The sequence below is a fragment of the Ailuropoda melanoleuca genome, chromosome 1, assembly GCF_002007445.2.
Source record: "Ailuropoda melanoleuca isolate Jingjing chromosome 1, ASM200744v2, whole genome shotgun sequence".
NCBI lineage: Eukaryota > Metazoa > Chordata > Mammalia > Carnivora > Ursidae > Ailuropoda > Ailuropoda melanoleuca.
In genome coordinates this window covers 158,991,111-159,009,752 of record NC_048218.1, presented here as the reverse complement: position 1 = coordinate 159,009,752, position 18,642 = coordinate 158,991,111, and the positions used below count along the sequence as shown (strand labels likewise).

Sequence of the window (18,642 nt, the reverse complement as noted above, 5' to 3'; positions counted from 1 at the left end):
AAGGAGTTTGGAGACTGACTCCACAGAACCTTGTAGCATATTGTACAGAATTTGGATTTTACTCAGAGTGAGTTAAGAAGCCATTGGAGGATTTGAAGCAGAAGCATGACATATTCACATTTACATTTTAGTAGCATCACCTGACTGCTGTGTTAAAACAGATTACATGGGCATGGGCTGAGGCAGGAAGTTAGCTACTGCAATAATCCAAGTGAGGACAAGAGTGATAGATCCCTGATGCTCTGTTAGTCAAAATCCACCCTCTGCTCCAGGAACTACTGATTTGATTTCCTTTCTTCCTTTCTTCCTTTCTTTTTTTTTTTATATTTGTTTTTATTTTAGAGAGAGAGAGAGCACAGGTGGGGTGAGGAAGTGCACAGGGAGAAGGAGAGAAAGAATCTCAGACTCTCCACTGGGCGGGGAGCCGGATGTGGGGCTTGATCTCATGACCTTGAGATCATGACCTAAGCTGAAATCAAGAGTTGGATGCTTCAGTGACTGCTTTTAGATAAGTGACTGCTTTAGACTGCTTTAGATAAGATAACTAATCACTACAGATTAGTTTTACTGGTTCTAGAACCAGTAAGTGGAAGACAATGGGGTTAATGGAGAGGTCGGGCTGGAACAGGTAAAGGCTGGGTCTGGAAGTAGGGGGATACAGCATTCACCAACAAGAAGGGATACATTCTATTGTTCCCTCTTTATTTGGTTAGTAGTTTACAAGATTATTTTGAGCTATAAAAATCTACTAACTGTTGTACGTTAGGCCACATTATGTAGCAGGTCTGAGAATTCTTAGATGAGCAGAAATGAGATCTGCTGCATGCCCTCCCTTCTTAGGTAGGGACCTCTCCAAAGATTTGATTCCACAACTGCCTTTTGTGTGGTATGTATGGAAGACTCTCATGGCACTGGAGTTCTTGTTACCTTGACTATATTTTAATTCTCCTCTTTGCTGTGAGTCATTTTCCAATCAACTGAGGCATATATAATTATGCAGTTTATTGTGCTACTTGTAACCCCATTTGTTACCATTTACCTTCATCCCACAAAAGACTAGCAAAACCTACTTAAAGCAGTTTCACACCTATACATCTCCACAATGTTGATAATCCCCTAACCTTTAAAAAATGAAAAACAATATAGTAAATGAATTTTAGAAAACTTTAATTCCCTCATAATTCTGCCATACAACTGTTGGTATTTTCATATATATTGTCTTCATTTTTGTGCACATGCACACCTATTGTATGTAACTGTAATCATAGTTTACATTTTGTGTTGTTCTCTTTTTATTATGATATAGATTTCATTTTAACCAGTAGTAAAAAAAACAAAACAAAACAACTTTTATTAGTTTATTATGTTACCAAGCAACTATTATTTTAAAAGTTTGAACAAGTTCTGATTGCCTGATGTGATTAACACATTGGATGAAAAGAATGGGCACTTAACCTCTAAACAACGCTGGAGCCTATTTCAATATGTTTTTAAAAATCTTATATATATGTTAATTATATCTCAATAAAACAAAAGCAAATCTTATGTAAGTTAAAAGATGGTTATGTTAAGTGTAATAATTTTTTGTACATTCAAGCCCTAAGTAACTAAGCATCACCACTGAACACAATTTGAATGCATTCTACGGATAGAGCCTGGTCCTAGTTACTACGTATATAAAAATGAATAAAGCATCAGTCATGCCCTAGAGGGTATCATTGTTCCTTCTTCACCAAAAAGAACCAAACTGGCAAAGTGTCTACGATAAACATAGACTTTCATATCGCTTGTTTACTATATGGAAATACGAAATATCATGAGCAACATGTGGTACTCTTACCATGGGATGAAAACAAGGGTAAAAACTCATACTCTGACTTACAAGTGATAATAGTAACTAATAGATTACTCAATAAGCATGGGCACTCTGGCTGCCAGTATCCATTTCTGGTTGCACAAAGTTAGTATTTAAAAAGGAAAAAGCCCGTCATTTTCTTAGGCAGAAAAACACAACACATTTTCGAACAAGCTCAAAGTAATATGTGTCATTAAACCTTCTGAAGGGTCTGAAGGCCATGATTTAAAAAAGGGGTTGGGGGCGCCTGGGTGGCTCAGTCAGTTAAGAGTTTACCCTTAATTTCAGCTCAGGTCATACTCTCAAGGTTTTGAGATTGAGACCTGTGTCAAGCTCCATACTCAGCAGGGAGTCTGCTTGAGATTCTCTCTCTCCCTCTCCCGCTGCCCATTCTCCTGCTCACTCTCTCTCTCTCTCTCAAATAACTAAATTAAAAAAAAAAAGTAAAAGTAGCGTTGCCCATTGAAAAAAGTATTCGATGGTTTTCATATCACTGCCACCAACTACTCTCCCAAATGCAATGCAATTTGGTAAAGGACCCTCCCTGCACTGTGGTCCTGAAGCATGTCAGTAGTACGTACTAAGCAGGAAGTTAGTGTGAGGTTAGAGGGTCTAGGGCTCTTAGAGGAGGATGGCTCAAGGGCAGGACAAACCAGACTGTATGCTTCTCCACTGGAGGTGAAATTAAGTTAAAAACTCTTTGGGGTTGCCCTAAAGAGGAAAAGTGGTCACAGAAGAGAACCCATAGTTGGGTATAGAAGAGACTAAGGGTGGATGTGGTTGTAGCTGTGATGGTGGTGGTGGTATGGTGTTATTATGGGGAGGTATACAGTGCAGACCTATTGGAAAAGAGGCACATATGGGATGATTGCCTGGATATCAGTCACCTATATGTTTTTAGCACCAACTATGGCATCTTCTCTCATCCAAATCACTACCATCATGTCATAGTTTTTATAAACTCTGCATCAATGCCTTAAAGGTGGCTCTGAACTCAAGAAATAATCTACTGCAGAGCCAAAATTTCTTGTGTTAAAAACAGTGTTGAACCAGGAATATGGAAATAAGAAATGATCTGCTCACTTACCTTCTCCAGTGCAGCTTGAACAACTGATTCACTTTCTGTATCTAGGGCAGATGTAGCCTCATCTAAGATCAGGATCTTTGGGTTTCGAACTAAAGCCCGAGCAATAGCGATTCTCTGTTTCTGTCCTCCACTCATTTGTGCTCCTTTTTCTCCTACTAATGTATCAAATTTCTAATGAAAAATAGGAAAGAGCACAGAAACAGAAGGCAGCATGATCATATAATTTGAACAGGAAATGACAATCACAGTTATGTTTTTAATACCAGCTTAATCATCACTTCAGCCTGGCTGCTTTTGACCTTTGATTTGTTCTTTGTAAAAACAAACTATTTGAAAAAAAGGAGTCTAGTAAAGAGAGGACCTACGAGAAATTTGGCTAGGACTAAAAGAAATGAGAACGGGGACACCTGGGCGGCTCAGTCAGTTAATTGTCTGCCTTTGGCTCAGGTCATGATCCCAGGGTCCAGCATCCCAGGATAGAGTTCCACATCAGGTTCCCTGCTCAGTGGGGAACCTGCTTCTCCCTCTCTCCCTCTGCCTGCCACCCCCCCTGCTTGTGCTCTCTCTCTCTCTGACAAATAAATAAATAAATAAAATCTTAAAAAAAAATAAATGAGAACTTATGATCATCAAGGATTTTTAGATAGATTAACAATAATTTGAACCAATATTCAAAGTTTTTAAAGACAGTTTTAGAATGCACTGGTATCTTTAAAAGAACCACAGTAATACAACTACATTCTTAACTTTTATTTGAAAGGTTTACTAGCAATTTAATATATTACCTACAATTTCCTTCCTGGATATTCTGAGAAAAAGTATGAGACGATTAATGCAAAAACAAACTTCTCAAAATATTTTTCCATCTTGGAACACTTTTTAGGCCTTCTTTTGCTTATTTTATTTTTTATATTTTGGGATATACATCTTTAACAGAGTAGATATCATTAGATATTTGAGGTTGGAGGTAATTTCTAGAACTAATGAAACATAGTAATATTGTATTGGATTAGGTCCATGACCCAAAGCTCATTTCTTCAAGGATATAAATTTAAATAGCCTTTCTAAAACTTTGATTATTCTAGAGTCTGACCTTCAGATATTTTAAAAATATAAACCTTATTGAGAAATAATTTATACACAATAAAACTCACACATTTTAAGGATATGGCTCTATGAGTTTTGACAATGAGTATAGTCATGTTATCACCACCCCACTAAAGATACTGAATATTTCCATCACCCTAGTAAGTTCCCTCATGAATCTTTTCAGTCCAAATCCACACATTGATTTGATTTTTATCACTATAAATTAATTTCACTCGTTCCAGACCTTCAAATAAACAGGATCATACAGTGCATGCCTTCTTCAAATTTGACTTATTTTTTAAGAGCAGTTTTAGGTTCATAGTACAATTGAGAAGAAGGTATAGATATTTCCCATATACCTTTGCCACACACATTCCACACACATGCAATGTCCCCCATTCCACAGGATGTTTCCTCATCCAACATCCTCCACAAGAGTGGTACATTTGTTATAACTGATGAACCTACATTGACACATCATAATCACCCAAATCCATAGATTACATTAGGATTCACTCTTGGTGTTGTACATTTTATGAGTTTGGACAAATGTTTAATGACAGGTATCCAATTGTTATAGTATCATACACAGTATTTTCACTACCCTAAAAATCCTCTGTGGTGTGCCTATTCTTCCCCACCTCCACTTCAAACTCTGACAACCACTCATCTTTTTTACTGTTTCCATAGTTTTGCCTTTTCAAGAATGTCATATAGTTGAAATCATACAGTATGTAGCTTTTTCCAACTGGTTCCTTCCACTTAGTAATAGGCATTTAGGATTTTTCCATATTTTCATGGCTTGATTGATCATTCTTTTTAGCACTGAGTAACATCCCATTGTCTGGACATACCACTGTTTATTTATCCATTCACCTACTGAAAGACATCTTGGTTGCTTCCAAGCTTTGGTGATACAAATAAAGCTGCTATAAACATCTGTGTGTAGGTTTTTGTGTGAACCTAAGTTTTCAACTCCTTTGGATGAATACCAAGGAGCATGATTACTAGATAATATTTTAAGAATGTTTAGTTTTAAAAGAAACCAAAAAAACTGTCTTCCCAAATGTTCGTACCAATTTGTATTCCGAGCAGCAATGAATGGGAGTTACTGTTGCTCCACATCCTGGTCAGCATATGGTGTTGTCAAGTGTTTTGGATTTGGGCTATTCTAAAAGGCATGTAGTAGTATCTCATTGTTTTATTTTGCATTTCCCTGATGACATATGATGTGGAACATCTTTTCACACACTTATTTGCCATCAGCATATCTCCTTTGGTGAAGTGTCTTTGAAGATCGTTAGCCTATTTTTTAAATCAGAGTGTTTTCTTATTGTTGAATTTTAAGATCCGTTTATATATTTTTGGATAATAGTCTTTTATTGGATTTGTGTTTTGCAAATGTTTTCACCCAGTCTGTGGCTTATCTTCTCATGCTTTTCACATTGTCTTCTGCAGAGCAGAAGTTTTAATTTTAATGAAGCTCAGCTTATCAAAGACTTCTTTCATGGTTTGTGCCTTTGATGTTGTATCTAAAAAATCTTGCCATACCCAAAGCATCTTGGTTTTCTTGTACTTTATCTCTAGGAGTTTTATCATTTTGTATTTCATATTTAGGTCTATGATTGATTTTGAGTTAATTTTTGTGAAGGTATAAGTTCTGCATCTAGATTTATTTTTTTTACATGTGCATGTCCAGTTGTTCCATTTGTTCATTAAAATGAGCAATAATACATATTGTATGTGCTCTGTCGTATTGCCTATGTGCTTTTGTCATAGACTAGCTGATTATATTTATGTGAGTCTGTTTCTAAACTCTGTATTCTGTTCCATTGATCTATTTGCCTATTCTTTCACCAGTACCACACTGTCTTGATTACTGTAGCTTTATAATAAGTTTTAAAGTTAGATAGTATTGTCCTTTAACTTTGATCTTCTTCAATATTGTGCTGTCTATTGTGGGTCTTTTACCTCTCCATATAGACGTTAGAATTGGTTTGTTGATATCCACAAAATAACTTGCTAGGATTTTGATTGGAATTGCATTGAATCTATAGATCAAGCTGGGAAGAACTGACATCTGGCAATATTGAGTCTTTCTTTCCACAAACATGGAATATCTTTCTATTTAAAAAATTCTTCTTTGACTTCATTCATCAGAGTCTTGTAGTCTTCTTTATACAGTTCTTGTACATTGTTAGATTTAAACCTAAATAACTCATTTTTTTGGTTGCTAATATAAATAGTATTATGATTTTTAATGTCAGATTCCACTAGTTCATTGCTGATATATAGGAAAACGACTGACTTTTGTATATTAACCTTCTATCCTGCAGCCTTTTACAATTCCAGTGTGTACTTTTTTGTTCTGTCCTAGCTAACATAATATTTTTGAGATTCATCCCTCTTGTGTGCATCAGCAATTCCCTCCTATTTATTTTTGAGTAGTGCTTCAACAATGTGAATCTACCTTGGCTTACCAAATTCAACAAAAACAAATAAAAACAAAAAACCATGGAGCTCAGTTAATTTTGATTTTCAGTTAGCAGTGAATACTTCTTTAGCATAAGTATATCACATACAATATTTAGGATATACTTATGTTACAATTATTCATTGTTTATCTGAAATTCAAAATGTACTGAAAATCTTGAATTTCATCCAACAATCATATATCGATTACAATTTGTTTATCTGTTCAGCTGCTGATGAACATCTGGATTGTTTCCAACTTTTGAATAGTACGAATAAAGCTGCTACAAACATTCATGTACATAATGTTCTTGTGGTCATATTTTTATTTCTTTTGTTGGAAAAATATGTGGGAATAGAATGCTGAGTCTTAAATGTATGTTTAACATTATAATAAAGTGCCAAATTTATTTCTAAAATAACTGTACCAATTCACTTTATTCAGAATGAATAAGAGATTTAATTGTTTTACATCCTCATCAAAAGTTATTATTGTTATTCTTTTTAGTTTTGGCCATTCTAGCAAGTGTGGAATGGTATCTCGCTGTGGTTTTACTTTGGATTTCCCTGTTGACTAATAATGTTGAATATTTTTCATATGTATATTTATGGGTGTCTGAAATATCTGTTCAAGTTTGTACTCTTTTTTTGTTTTATTATTGTGTTATAAGAGTTATATCTATCATCTATCTATCTATCTATCTATCTATCTATCTATCTATCTATCTCCTGGGTGCGTGTCCTTTGTCAGATCTGTGTATTGTGAATATTTTCTTTCATTCTGTCTTGTCTTTTTACCTTCTAAATAGTGTATTTTAAAAGGTTTTAATTTCAATAAGGTTCAATTTATCATTTTTTAAATAGTAAATGCTTTTCTATCTAAGAAATCCTTGGCTACTTCAAAGTCACAAAGGTTTTTCAACCAAGTTTTTATTTTTGAAGTTTGATACTTTAAGTTTTTTTTTTTTTTTTAAGTTTATTTTTAGAGAGAGACAGTGTGAGCATAAGTGGGAAGAGGGGCAGAGGGAAAGAATCTCAAACAGACTCCTTGTTGAGTGGGGAGACTTACTTGGGGCTCAATCACATGACCCAGAGATCATGACCTGAGCTGAAATCAAGAGTTGGACGCTCAACTGACTGAGCCACCCTGGCATCCCTTCATAGTTTAAGTTTTTACATATGATCTAAGATCCATGGCAAATTAATATGTGTGTATGGGGTGAGGTAAGGGCCACATTTCATTTGTTTTTCTCATATGAATATCCAATTTTTCCAGCACCATTTGTTGAAAAACTTTCCTTTCCCCCAACGAATTAATACTGGCCTTGCCAAAAATCATTTGACTAGATATGTGTGGGTCTATTTCTGGACTCTATTCTATTCTACTGATCTACATGTCATTGTTGTGCCATTTTCTCTGCTTTAATTGCTGTCTTAAAATTAGATATTGTATGTCTTTCAGCTTTGCTGGGTTTTTTTCCATAATTGTTTTGCCTATTTTTGGTCCTTCAATTTTTCAAATAAATTCTGGAAGCAGCAGGTCAATTTCTAGACACACACACACACAAAAAGACTACTGGGATTTTGACTGGTATTTGATTTTTGGGAGAACACATATCTTTAAAAATACGGCATCTCTAAATCAATGAATAAGTTACATTCTATTTATTTAGATCTTTAGTTTCTCTCAGAAACATTTCATATTTTTCCCATAGAAGATTTACACCTTACATTAAATTTGTTCTATTTTAATATATTTTGATGCTATTTTGAATGCCACTTATAATTTTATTTTCATTTGTAACTGTTGCCACTATTTAGAAATCTAGTCAACTATAGGTCTTACTAAGATTGTCTACTTCTTTATGACTGAGCTTTGGTAGTTTGTGTCTTTCAATAAATTGACCCTCAACTAAGTTGACAAATTCATAGTCATAGCTTTACTCATACTATTCCTGTAATTTTTATTCTCCTTGAGATCAATAGTGATGTACTACTATTTTTCATTCCTGATATTGGTAATTTCTCTTCTCTTTTTTAAAAGATTCTTTATCAGCCTTGCTATCGTTTTACTGATTTCATTAATCTTTTCAAGCAAACAGCTTTTGATTTTAATGATTGTTTCTAATGTTTTTCTGTTTTTGCTTTCACTGATTTTTGCTCTAATCTTGATTATTTCCCTTCTGCTTGCTTTGGGTTCAACTTGCTCTTCTTACTCTAGTTTCTCAAATTAAAAGCTTCATTTACAGATTTTGGATCTTTTTTCTTTCTAAAAGAAGAATTTAATGCTGTAACTTTATCCTAAAGCAGTTCTTTAACTGTATTCTACAAGTACTGATACATAGAAGTTTCATTTTCATTTAGTTAAAAATAGTCATTAATTTTCCTTGAAATGTTCTCATTTAGTCATAAATTATCTAGAAGTGAGTTATTTAATTTTCATATATTTGTGGATTTTCCAGTCTATGGTCATACCACCCTGAACGCGTCCAAGCTCATCAAATATTTGCGGATTTTCCAGATATATTTGTTACTGATTTCTACACTTTAATTCTGTTATCATCTGAGAACATTTTTTGTATGTTTTCTTTGAACTCGCAAAGTTTCTTTTTTAAAATGGCCCAGAATATTGTTTATCTCAGTGAATGTTCCATGTGTACTTGAAAAGAATGCATTCTGCTATTATGGGTGGAGTGTTCTATATATGTCAGTTAGATCTAGTTGGTTGATAACATTGTGCAGGTCATCTATAGCCTTATTGATTTTCTGCCTAGTTGTTCTATCAAGTACCGAAGGCTTCAATAAAATTGTGGGTTTGTCTACTTCTCCTTTCAGGTGTTAGCAGTTTCTGCTTCATGCATTTTAAAGCTTTTCTTAAGTGCATAAACATTTAGATTATGATTCCTTGCTTATGGGTCATAGTTTCCTGCTTCTCTGTATATCTAATTGTTGCAGAATATATACTGAATTCTGTACACATTATGTTGGAGAAACTCTGAATTCTGTTTTCTCTTGAAAACAAAGTTGATTTTTGTTCTAGTAAGCAATTCAATCCTGACTGATCATTTCAAGTTTGTGTAATCCTGGTTTTATGCACTGTTGGGGTGAATATGTAGAAAATCTCTAAATTTGGCAGGACCCAATCTATAAGTTCTATCTCCTCTGGGGATCTTGTCATGGCTTGATTTTAGAATTTGTTAGGGCAGGTCTAGAGTCAGCATACTCTAAGGTATGGTCTTTACTCTTAAGGTGTGGCCTTTTTTGGTGTCTCAGCTATATGCTTGAGGTATTAAAAAGGTGTTAATGTTCTCTCTCCACTCTGGCTGGGCTGTGCTTTACATCCCCATCACACTCCTTGACTTGTAGTATCTCTGTTCTACTCAGCTTTGTAGTAGCTGCTCCCTGGTAATCCCTGGGAAGTCTTATGCTCAGATATGGATTCCCAAGGGGTGCCTGCAGGGACTTCTACCCCTGTACCTTAACTCCACAGCTCTTTCATTTTCTCTCCAGTTGCTTAATTTCTCCCTGAAATTCTATCTCTGCCTTTCAGTTTAGTGGAGTGCCATGTTCTGTCTCGATTCTAGTTGACAGAGATGGGGTCGGAGATTTGTTCCTATGCAGAATACTGCAAATTCATGGGCTTTCCTAATGAGTTTCCTCTCTCTCAGGGATCAAAGTTTTGTGTTACCTCTTGTCCAATACTTGGGAACAATTATCCTATGCCTAATATATTTTAACCAGTTTTATGGTTGCTTATGGGAAAAGGCTAGGAAATATCAGCTAATCCTAACACATTAATTTAAAAATATGTGCATATCATAGAAATTAATGGCATTTAGTTTCCTCAATTTTTTCCTCAGTTTCCTCAATTTTTCTGTTGAGGACTTCTGGAAATTTTATTTATTACTGTGGTTATTATTATTTCTCTGGTCAACCATGGCTGTGGAATTTAATTTCCATCATGATAAACCAGTTTATTTAATTTGTTCTTTGGATTATATCTTTAAGAGTTACATTAAATTTACAGCAAGGGACATCTTTGTGTAAATACTGGCCTTTTACTAAAAGCAAGTCATAACTTACAGGGTATGATTTAAGAGGTTCCAGAAAACTCCCTAGTTCCAAGTGGGAAACTGAAGATCCTTGGTGTTTGAGGAAAAGAAGTCATTGAAAGTGCCAAAAGGTCAAAGAAAGAAAGTCTGTTTTCCAAAACTACAAGGCAAAGTAGGACCTCAAGCCCTTAATGAGTTTGCTATTCCAATTATGACCCTAAATAATGGGGATAAAAGGTAATTATTTACATAACGGAAGTTTTTATTAAAAGAAACAAAGGAAGAACAAAATTATTATGACCCATGAGTATGGTTTATAAAATATATCCACCGAAATAAACTTTTTTATTACTGTTGCCTTTTGATATAATAGAATTTTATTTTGTATTTTATTTTTTAAAGATTTATTTATTTATTTTAGTGAGAGACAGAGTGAGAGAGGGAGATATGTGCACATGGTGGGGAGGCGCAGAGGGAGTGGGAGAGAGAGTATCTCAAGCAGACTCCCTGCTGAGCACAAAGCCCACCACAGGGCTTGATCTCAGGACCCTGAGATCATGACCTGAGCTGAAACCAAGAGTCGGATGCTTAACTGACTGCACTATCCAGGTACCCCTTATTCTGTATTTTAATTTCAAATCTCAACCCTTTGTAATTTACAGGGTGCTCCCCACAACAGTTTCAGGTGATACTGACGAATGAATACTTCAGGAAATGTAAATATGGTTTTATAGCTATCACTTCTAAATATCCATTAGGATCTGATATATCCCAATATCAAGAGTTTTAGTTTATTCTATCTCTTTCCAAATATGATTTTACATTTCTTGTCCAATTTTGGCTTCATGTGCTTCTAAAAAATGATCCTAGTTTTCCTTTTGCCTTATCACAGAACCAATCTCAACACTGTCTGTGACATTCCCACTTTTAGCCACAAGATGGCCTTACAAATCAACATTTTGCAGACACAGCAATTCTCAGCTTGGACTGCTGATTTTATCTCATATTTCTTTGTTATATTTTAATATATCCTTCATTTATTTTTCTTTTCCAGTTGCAGTGAGAACCAGTAAGAACTAAATATGATTTTTAAAAACTGACCTTTCAAAGATGCATTTCTTCTTTTGGTTGCTGCCATGCTTTCTCATTTATAGACGTTTCATCTAGGACAATCCAACAATTATTCACACTCTCCCTACTCTGTAGAAGTTATTGTTTTGTTATCTTATTTTTAGAATATTGCACTGCTTTAGTTCTTTTTTTTTTTTTTTAAGATTTAATTCATTTATTTGAGAAACAGAGAGAGAAAGCACAAGAGGGGGAGGGTCAGAGGGAGAAGCAGACTTCCTGCTGAGCAGGAAGACTGATGCAGGACTCAAGGATCAGGACCTGAGCCAAAGGCAGATGCTTAACTGACTGAGCCACCTAGGCACCCTGCACTACTTTAGTTCTAAGCTAAGACCACAGGCTACATAGTGTACTTACATTGGGAAATGCCATTATAAAATCATAAGCATTTGCTTCCTTTGCTGCTTTCTCAACCTCTTCATCAGTCACACCATCTCGTCCATATTTAATATTGTTATTAATGGTGGTCTCAAACAAAACAGGCTCTTGGCTAACCACTCCAATATGTTCTCGATAATGGTGCACATTTAAAGTTCTGATGTCATTCCCATCCACCGTGATCTGCCAAACCAAAGGAATGAATCATGTTGTGATGCCTTATACTGCATTGGGTTTAGAGTCTTTTTTACTAGTTCAAACCATAAGCTGAGAAGCAGGGTGTTTCAGGGATCAAAGACTTATTTTGATAAAATATTTACAGTATGTATATTGTCAACAGACTTTTTCTGATAGACGGGAACCAATAAAACGTCAAAACCTGGCTTAAAATCTTGTTAAACCACCTGAATATCTTAACTCTAAGAAAAACAACTTAGTTACTATGTAGATAACATGCTATAGGAGCCACAAATGTTATCATATCAACACATGCAACAAACTTCGGTTTTGTTATTTTAAGACTGATGTGACCTTTGCATATTTTTCTAGGAAATACACTTTCTTTTTCTTTTCTTTTTTTTTTTTTAAGTTTTATTTCCCATGTGGGGCTCAAACTCACAACCCTGAGATCAAGGGTCACGTGCTCTTCTAATTGAGCCAGTCAGGTGACTCTAGGAAATATCCTTTCTTCTCTTCAACACCCCACTTCACTGCAAAAGGTAAAAATGTCTTCTATTCATTTATATAAATAATAGTAAATGAACACAGTCTTCTTCATAGATAGTGCCATTACCCATTACTCCATATATTCCAATGGCAGAGCCAAGGTTTGATAATTATAACTTACAGAGCCTATTTCTCTTACCTACTTTGGTATTCTCTCTGGGCATGGGTATTCTATACAACTGCTTTATGTATGGAATCCTTATCCAATAATTTATTTATTTAATATTAGTATGAATACATGAGTCTAATATACTCCAAATGAAGACTTAGGAAGTCAAATTTAAATGAAACCAGGCTCTAGCAGAGGAGATTTTAAATAGCCGAAAATCTGAATAGAAGCATTAAGAATTATGCTTCTGTGACTATCATAGTTTTATTCTCTATGCTATTTCAAGGGTAACAAAGTCGAGTGCAACATTATGGATGATAGAAAAAATGAGAGACTATATTTTCTACAGATATTATTCTGGGATGTTTTGAGAAACTGATAATCTTGTAAATTCTGGGTACTACAAATTATGTTATTTTTCTTCAAAGCTTTCATCACCTTCTAACATACTATATGGTTTACTTATTTTATTTGTCAGTCTCTACTTATTATAGTATAAATTTGATGAGGGCAAAGGTTTTTATGCTTTGCTCATCAATGTTCCCCAGGACCCAGAACAGTGCCTAGCACACAGTAGGTGTTCAAAAAATATTTGGTGAATTAATGAATATGCAGGAAAGAAAGTGAATTGGATTTCTCAGCTCCACTGTTAAAAATTAAAAATTGATATAGCTGTAAGCTTTCTGTTATAGGTGGTACTTCCTAATTTCATCATATGGGCTATGAATGATTTTGCTAGGTGCACTTACAAAGCCGTCATCAGGATCATATAACCTTTGTAGAAGCTGGACTGTAGTACTCTTCCCACTGCCGCTGGGACCAACGAAGGCTACTGACTCTCCAGACTTAATTCTGAGATTCAGATTTTTCAAAATCTATTGGGATGTAGGGGAAAAATTCTATAAAAGCAGGTATGTGAGAATATGATTCACATATTTTCAGAAATTTAATGTATAATTATAAACAGAAAATGAATTCTTCTGGGACACTTAAAAGGAGATTTAGATCTTGTTTTGTTTCACGTACATGTATAATAAAAACTTACATAATTTTGGAAAATGTTATTAAAAAATCTCTTACCATCTCTTTATATAAAAAGGAGATCTAGATTAAGAGAACTCATAGAATATTAACTAGCCACAGCAAACTGTTCACATTTTCAATTTATATCAGTTTAATGACTACCAAGTTAGTGAAAGCTTTTATCTTCTAATTTGCAACATTTTTTTTTAAAGATTTTATTTACTTATTTGACCGAGAGACAGCCAGAGAGAGAGGGAACACAAGCAGGGGGAGTGGGAGAGGAAGAAGCAGGCTCCCAGCGTAGGAGCCTGATGCGGGGCTCGATCCCAGAATGCCGGGATCATGACCTGAGCTGAAGGCAGAGGCCTAACGACTGAGCCACCCAGGCGCCCCTAATTTGCAACAATTGAATAAAATCTTGCCATGGGTTATTTAAGGAAATTCTTTCTTAAAAAATATATTTAACATTATCACAAAATATATTGCAAGTAAAGCAACCAGCAAGACTTCCTAGGGGCTCCCATGAATGGGATTCCACCATTAGAAACGCTCCTTTTTTAGTAGATCTCATGGGGAAATTTCAACTCTGGGTAGAACTTTAAAATTTTTGTCAATAACTGAGGGTTGCTACCAGCTTTTAGTGTCCTATAGACTTGCGATTTGAAAGAAGCCTGACAAATAATTTCACCACCAAAACGACAATAGCAATCAAACCCTCACCTATCTTTGCTTGCGTTTGCATGTACCCCGCCAGAAAACCTGGGAATCTCTCCTTGGACTCTCTCACTTTGATCTCCCCATTTGTAAAGAAACAGACCCTTTAAATAAGCTAATCAAAACTTTCAAATGCCAAGCAGAGAATTTTGGAAAGGAGGTGAGAAACTGGAGAGTCCTGGTGGGAGTACGCCCTCTCCCATCTGCACCTCTACTCTGGAGTTGGTTTCTGTACTTTCCTTGGAAGATTCTGTGTTTTTGTTTTTGTTTTTTTAAGGTTTTATTTATTTATTTGTGAGGGAGATAGAGAGCACAAGCAGGGGGAAGGGCGGGCAGAGAGAGAAGCAGGTTCCCCACTGAGCAAGGATCCCAAAGCAGAACTTGATCCCAGATCACTGGGATCATGACCTGAGCCGAAGGCAGCTGCTTAACCGACTGAGCCACCCAGGCATCCCAAGAATCTGTGTTTTGTTTACTTCAAGTGGTAGAATTTTTCTTTGCTTAAAATTATTCATTCTTTAGCTTAAAAAAAGGGCCATATTTCAAAAGTTCACTTAAAATCCAGAGAAGTTGTTTAAAACTCAGAGAGCACTTTCCCATGCAATAAAATGGCAAATTGGTACTTAAGTCTTCAAGAACCAACCCAAATGTAGCTGCAAATGCTGTGTTAATGTTAAGAAAAATGTAGAAGACAACACTGTTCCAGTAATGGTCATTAAGTAACAAAAATTTAAAAAAATAAAGAGCTCTGAAAAGAGAATTTCGATCAAGAAGTTAGAGAAAAATAAGGAAGTAGAAGTAGATAGATTTCTTCTAGATGCAAATTATGCAGGGGGCATGTGGGCACTTTAAATGGTATTAAAGGTTGATTGCATTAGTAATTTTCATCCATTCTACTTAAAATCATAGTCTCCTTTTTCTTTTCTTTTTTTTTTAAAAAGGTTTTATCTGTGAGAGGGAGAGAGCTAGCAGGGAGAGGAGCAGAGGGAGAGGGACAAGCAGACTCCACATGCTGAGCATGGAGCCCAACACTGGGCTCAATCTCAGACTCCTGAGATCATAACCTGAGCCAAAACCAAGAGTCAGACACTAAAGGACTGAGTCACCCAGATACCCTATGGTCTCCTTTTTCTATGAAATAGGTGTTTTATTAGTAATTACTCTTTGCAATTTTTAGCTGCAACTACTTTTTTGGATAAATACACAAATAAAATGAAAAGAAAAAGAAAAGACAGATAAATATTTTCACAAGAACTTGTCAAAGACTAAATGATGGGTACCCATGGTAGTTAAGATGGTGGAGGAGTAGGGGACCCCTTTTTCAGCCGGTCCCCTGAGTCGAGTTGGATAGGTACCAGACCAGCCTGAACATCCACGGAATCAGCCTGAGACGCAGGAAGATACATCTGGGTCTCTACAAATGAATACCTCCAGTGCTGAGTATTGAGGTACGAAGCAGGGAGCCGTGAATCCACGCGCAGATATCGGAAGATAAACAGAAGGGAGAGGGAGCCGCCGCGATTGGGCGCCAGGAAGCGGTAGCCACCTACACGGGGAGTGGGTGGACTCGCGGACCGCGAGAAAACAGACTGGGACCGTGAGAGTGTGTGCCACCAGGCTTCTCACGGAACTCCGGTGTGCTCACTGGATCCAGACTAAGACCGGGAGCTCTGGGAGCACGCGGGGGTGGCTGGCGGCATTAGAAACACAAAGGACAGAGACGTGCGGGCCCTGGAAATGAGGGCTGGGACTCCGGGTGTGGGGCGCACATCCCAGGATGCTGCAGGTTTGAGCAGCACCAACAGAAACAGCTAAAGTGGCCAGAATATCAGTGGAGAATGGTCCATGATCCCTCTGTTCTGAGACAGAGGCTGAGATTCAGCCACTGCTGCTCTCTCAGAAGAGGCACAGCAAACCGCCATCGAAAGCCGCCAGAGAACAAAAGCCTGGAAATACCAGCTCACAGTGTGCCCATCCCCATTCCCCCATCAGGGGATACGGAGACTCTACCCAAACAGTGTTGTCTGAGTATCGGGGCCGCAGGCCCCTCCCCCAGAAGGCAGGTTGAAAAATCAAGAAGCCCACATCCCTAAGATCCTTATAAAACAATGGCGCACGGCCTGGGTCCCAGTCAATAATTTGGGCTCTGGACAACCCGGCAACCTCTCTCATCAGAATGACGAGAAGGAGAAATCCCACCCAGCAAAGAAAAGACAATGAGTCTGTGGCCTCTGCCACAGAACTAATGGATATGGATGTAACCAAATTATCAGAAATGAGGGTGAATGAGGCAGAAGAATGTATCAGCGAATTAGAGGATGGGTTAGTAGAAGAGAAAGCTAAAATAGAATCTGGACTCAAAATATCCACGCTCAGAAATGATCTGGCAGAAATTAAAAATTCTATGAGCCAAATGCAGTCAAAACTAGAGGCTTTGACGGCCAGGGTGAATGAGGCAGAAGAATGTATCAGCGAATTAGAGGATGGGTTAGTAGAAGAGAAAGCTAAAATAGAATCTGGACTCAAAATATCCACGCTCAGAAATGTAGGTTACGGGAGATTACTGACTCAATGAAACGTTCCAATGTCAGAATCATCGGCATCCCTGTGGGGGGTGGAGAAAAACAGAGGTCTAGAAGAGATATTTGAACAAATTGTAGCTGAAAACTTCCCTAATCTAGCAAGGGAAACAAACATTCGTGTCCAATAGGCAGAAAGGACCCTTCCCAAACTCAACCACGACAAACCTATGCCACGTCACGTCATAGTGCAATTCGCAAATACTAGATCCAAGGATACAGTATTGAAAGCGGCCAGGGCAAAGAAATTTCTCACGTACCAAGGCAAAGGTATCAGAATTACGTCAGACCTGTCTACACAGACCTGGAACAAGAGAAAGGGTTGGGGGGGGGCATTTTTAAAGCTCTGTCAGAGAAAAACATGCAGCCAAGGATCCTTTATCCAGCTAGGCTGTCATTCAGAATTGATGGAGAAATAAAGACGTTCCAGAATCGCCAGTCATTAACCAATTTCGTAACCATGAAACCAGCCCTACAGGAGATATTAAGGGGGGTTCTATAAAAGTAAAAAGGCCCCAAGAGTGATACAGAACAGAAAGTCACAATCTATAGAAACAAAGACTTTACTGGCAACATGACATCATTAAAATCATATCTCTCAATAATCACTATCAATGTAAATGGTTTAAACTCTCCCATAAAATGCCACAGGGCTGCAGATTGGATAAAAAGACATGACCCTTCCATTTGCTGTCTACAAGACACTCATTCTGAACCCAAAGATATATTCAGACTGAAAGTAAAGGGATGGAGTACCATCTTTCATGCAAATGGACTTCAAAAGAAAGCTGGGGTAGCAATTCTCATATCAGATAGATTGGATTTTAAACTAAAGACTACAGTTATAGACACAGAAGGGCACTATATTATTCTTAAAGGATGTATCCAACAAGTGGATATGACAATTATAAATATATATGCCCCCAACAGGGGAGCAGCAAGATACACAAGCCAACTCAACCACAATAAAGAGACATATAGATAAAAATACGTTAATAGTAGGGGATGTCAACACTCCACTATCAGAAATAGACAGAGCACCCACGCAGAAAATCGACAAAGAAACAGGGCTTTGAATGCTATACTCGATGAGTTGGACCTCACATATAGAACACTACACCCCAGAGCCAAAGAATATTCATTCTATTCTAATGCCCATGGAACATTCTCAAGAATAGACCATGTTCTGGGACACAAAACAGGTCTCAACTGATACCAAAAGACTGAAATTATTCCCTGCATNATACCAAAAGACTGAAATTATTCCCTGCATATTCTCAGACCACAACGCTCTGAAATTGGAACTCAACCACAAGGAAAAATTTGGAAGAAACTTAAACATTTGGAGACTAAGAACCTTCCTGCTCAGGAATGACTCGATAAACCAGGAAATCAAAAATCAATTTAAACAATTTATGGAGACCAACGAG

The 18,642-nt window shown here is 36.8% G+C and overlaps 1 protein-coding gene across 1 annotated transcript in view; it reads right to left on the bottom strand.

Moving 5' to 3' along the window:
* Positions 1 to 18,642, bottom strand: part of ABCB5 (ATP binding cassette subfamily B member 5) — a 139,550-nt gene that overhangs the window by 91,276 nt on the left and 29,632 nt on the right. The window contains exons 11-13 of the mRNA XM_034653248.1: positions 13,646 to 13,771; positions 12,041 to 12,244; positions 2,943 to 3,113 (exon numbers count right to left, since the gene is read on the bottom strand). Of these exons, the coding sequence (XP_034509139.1) occupies positions 2,943 to 3,113; positions 12,041 to 12,244; positions 13,646 to 13,771 (501 nt within the window). The remainder of the gene's footprint in view (positions 1 to 2,942; positions 3,114 to 12,040; positions 12,245 to 13,645; positions 13,772 to 18,642) is intronic.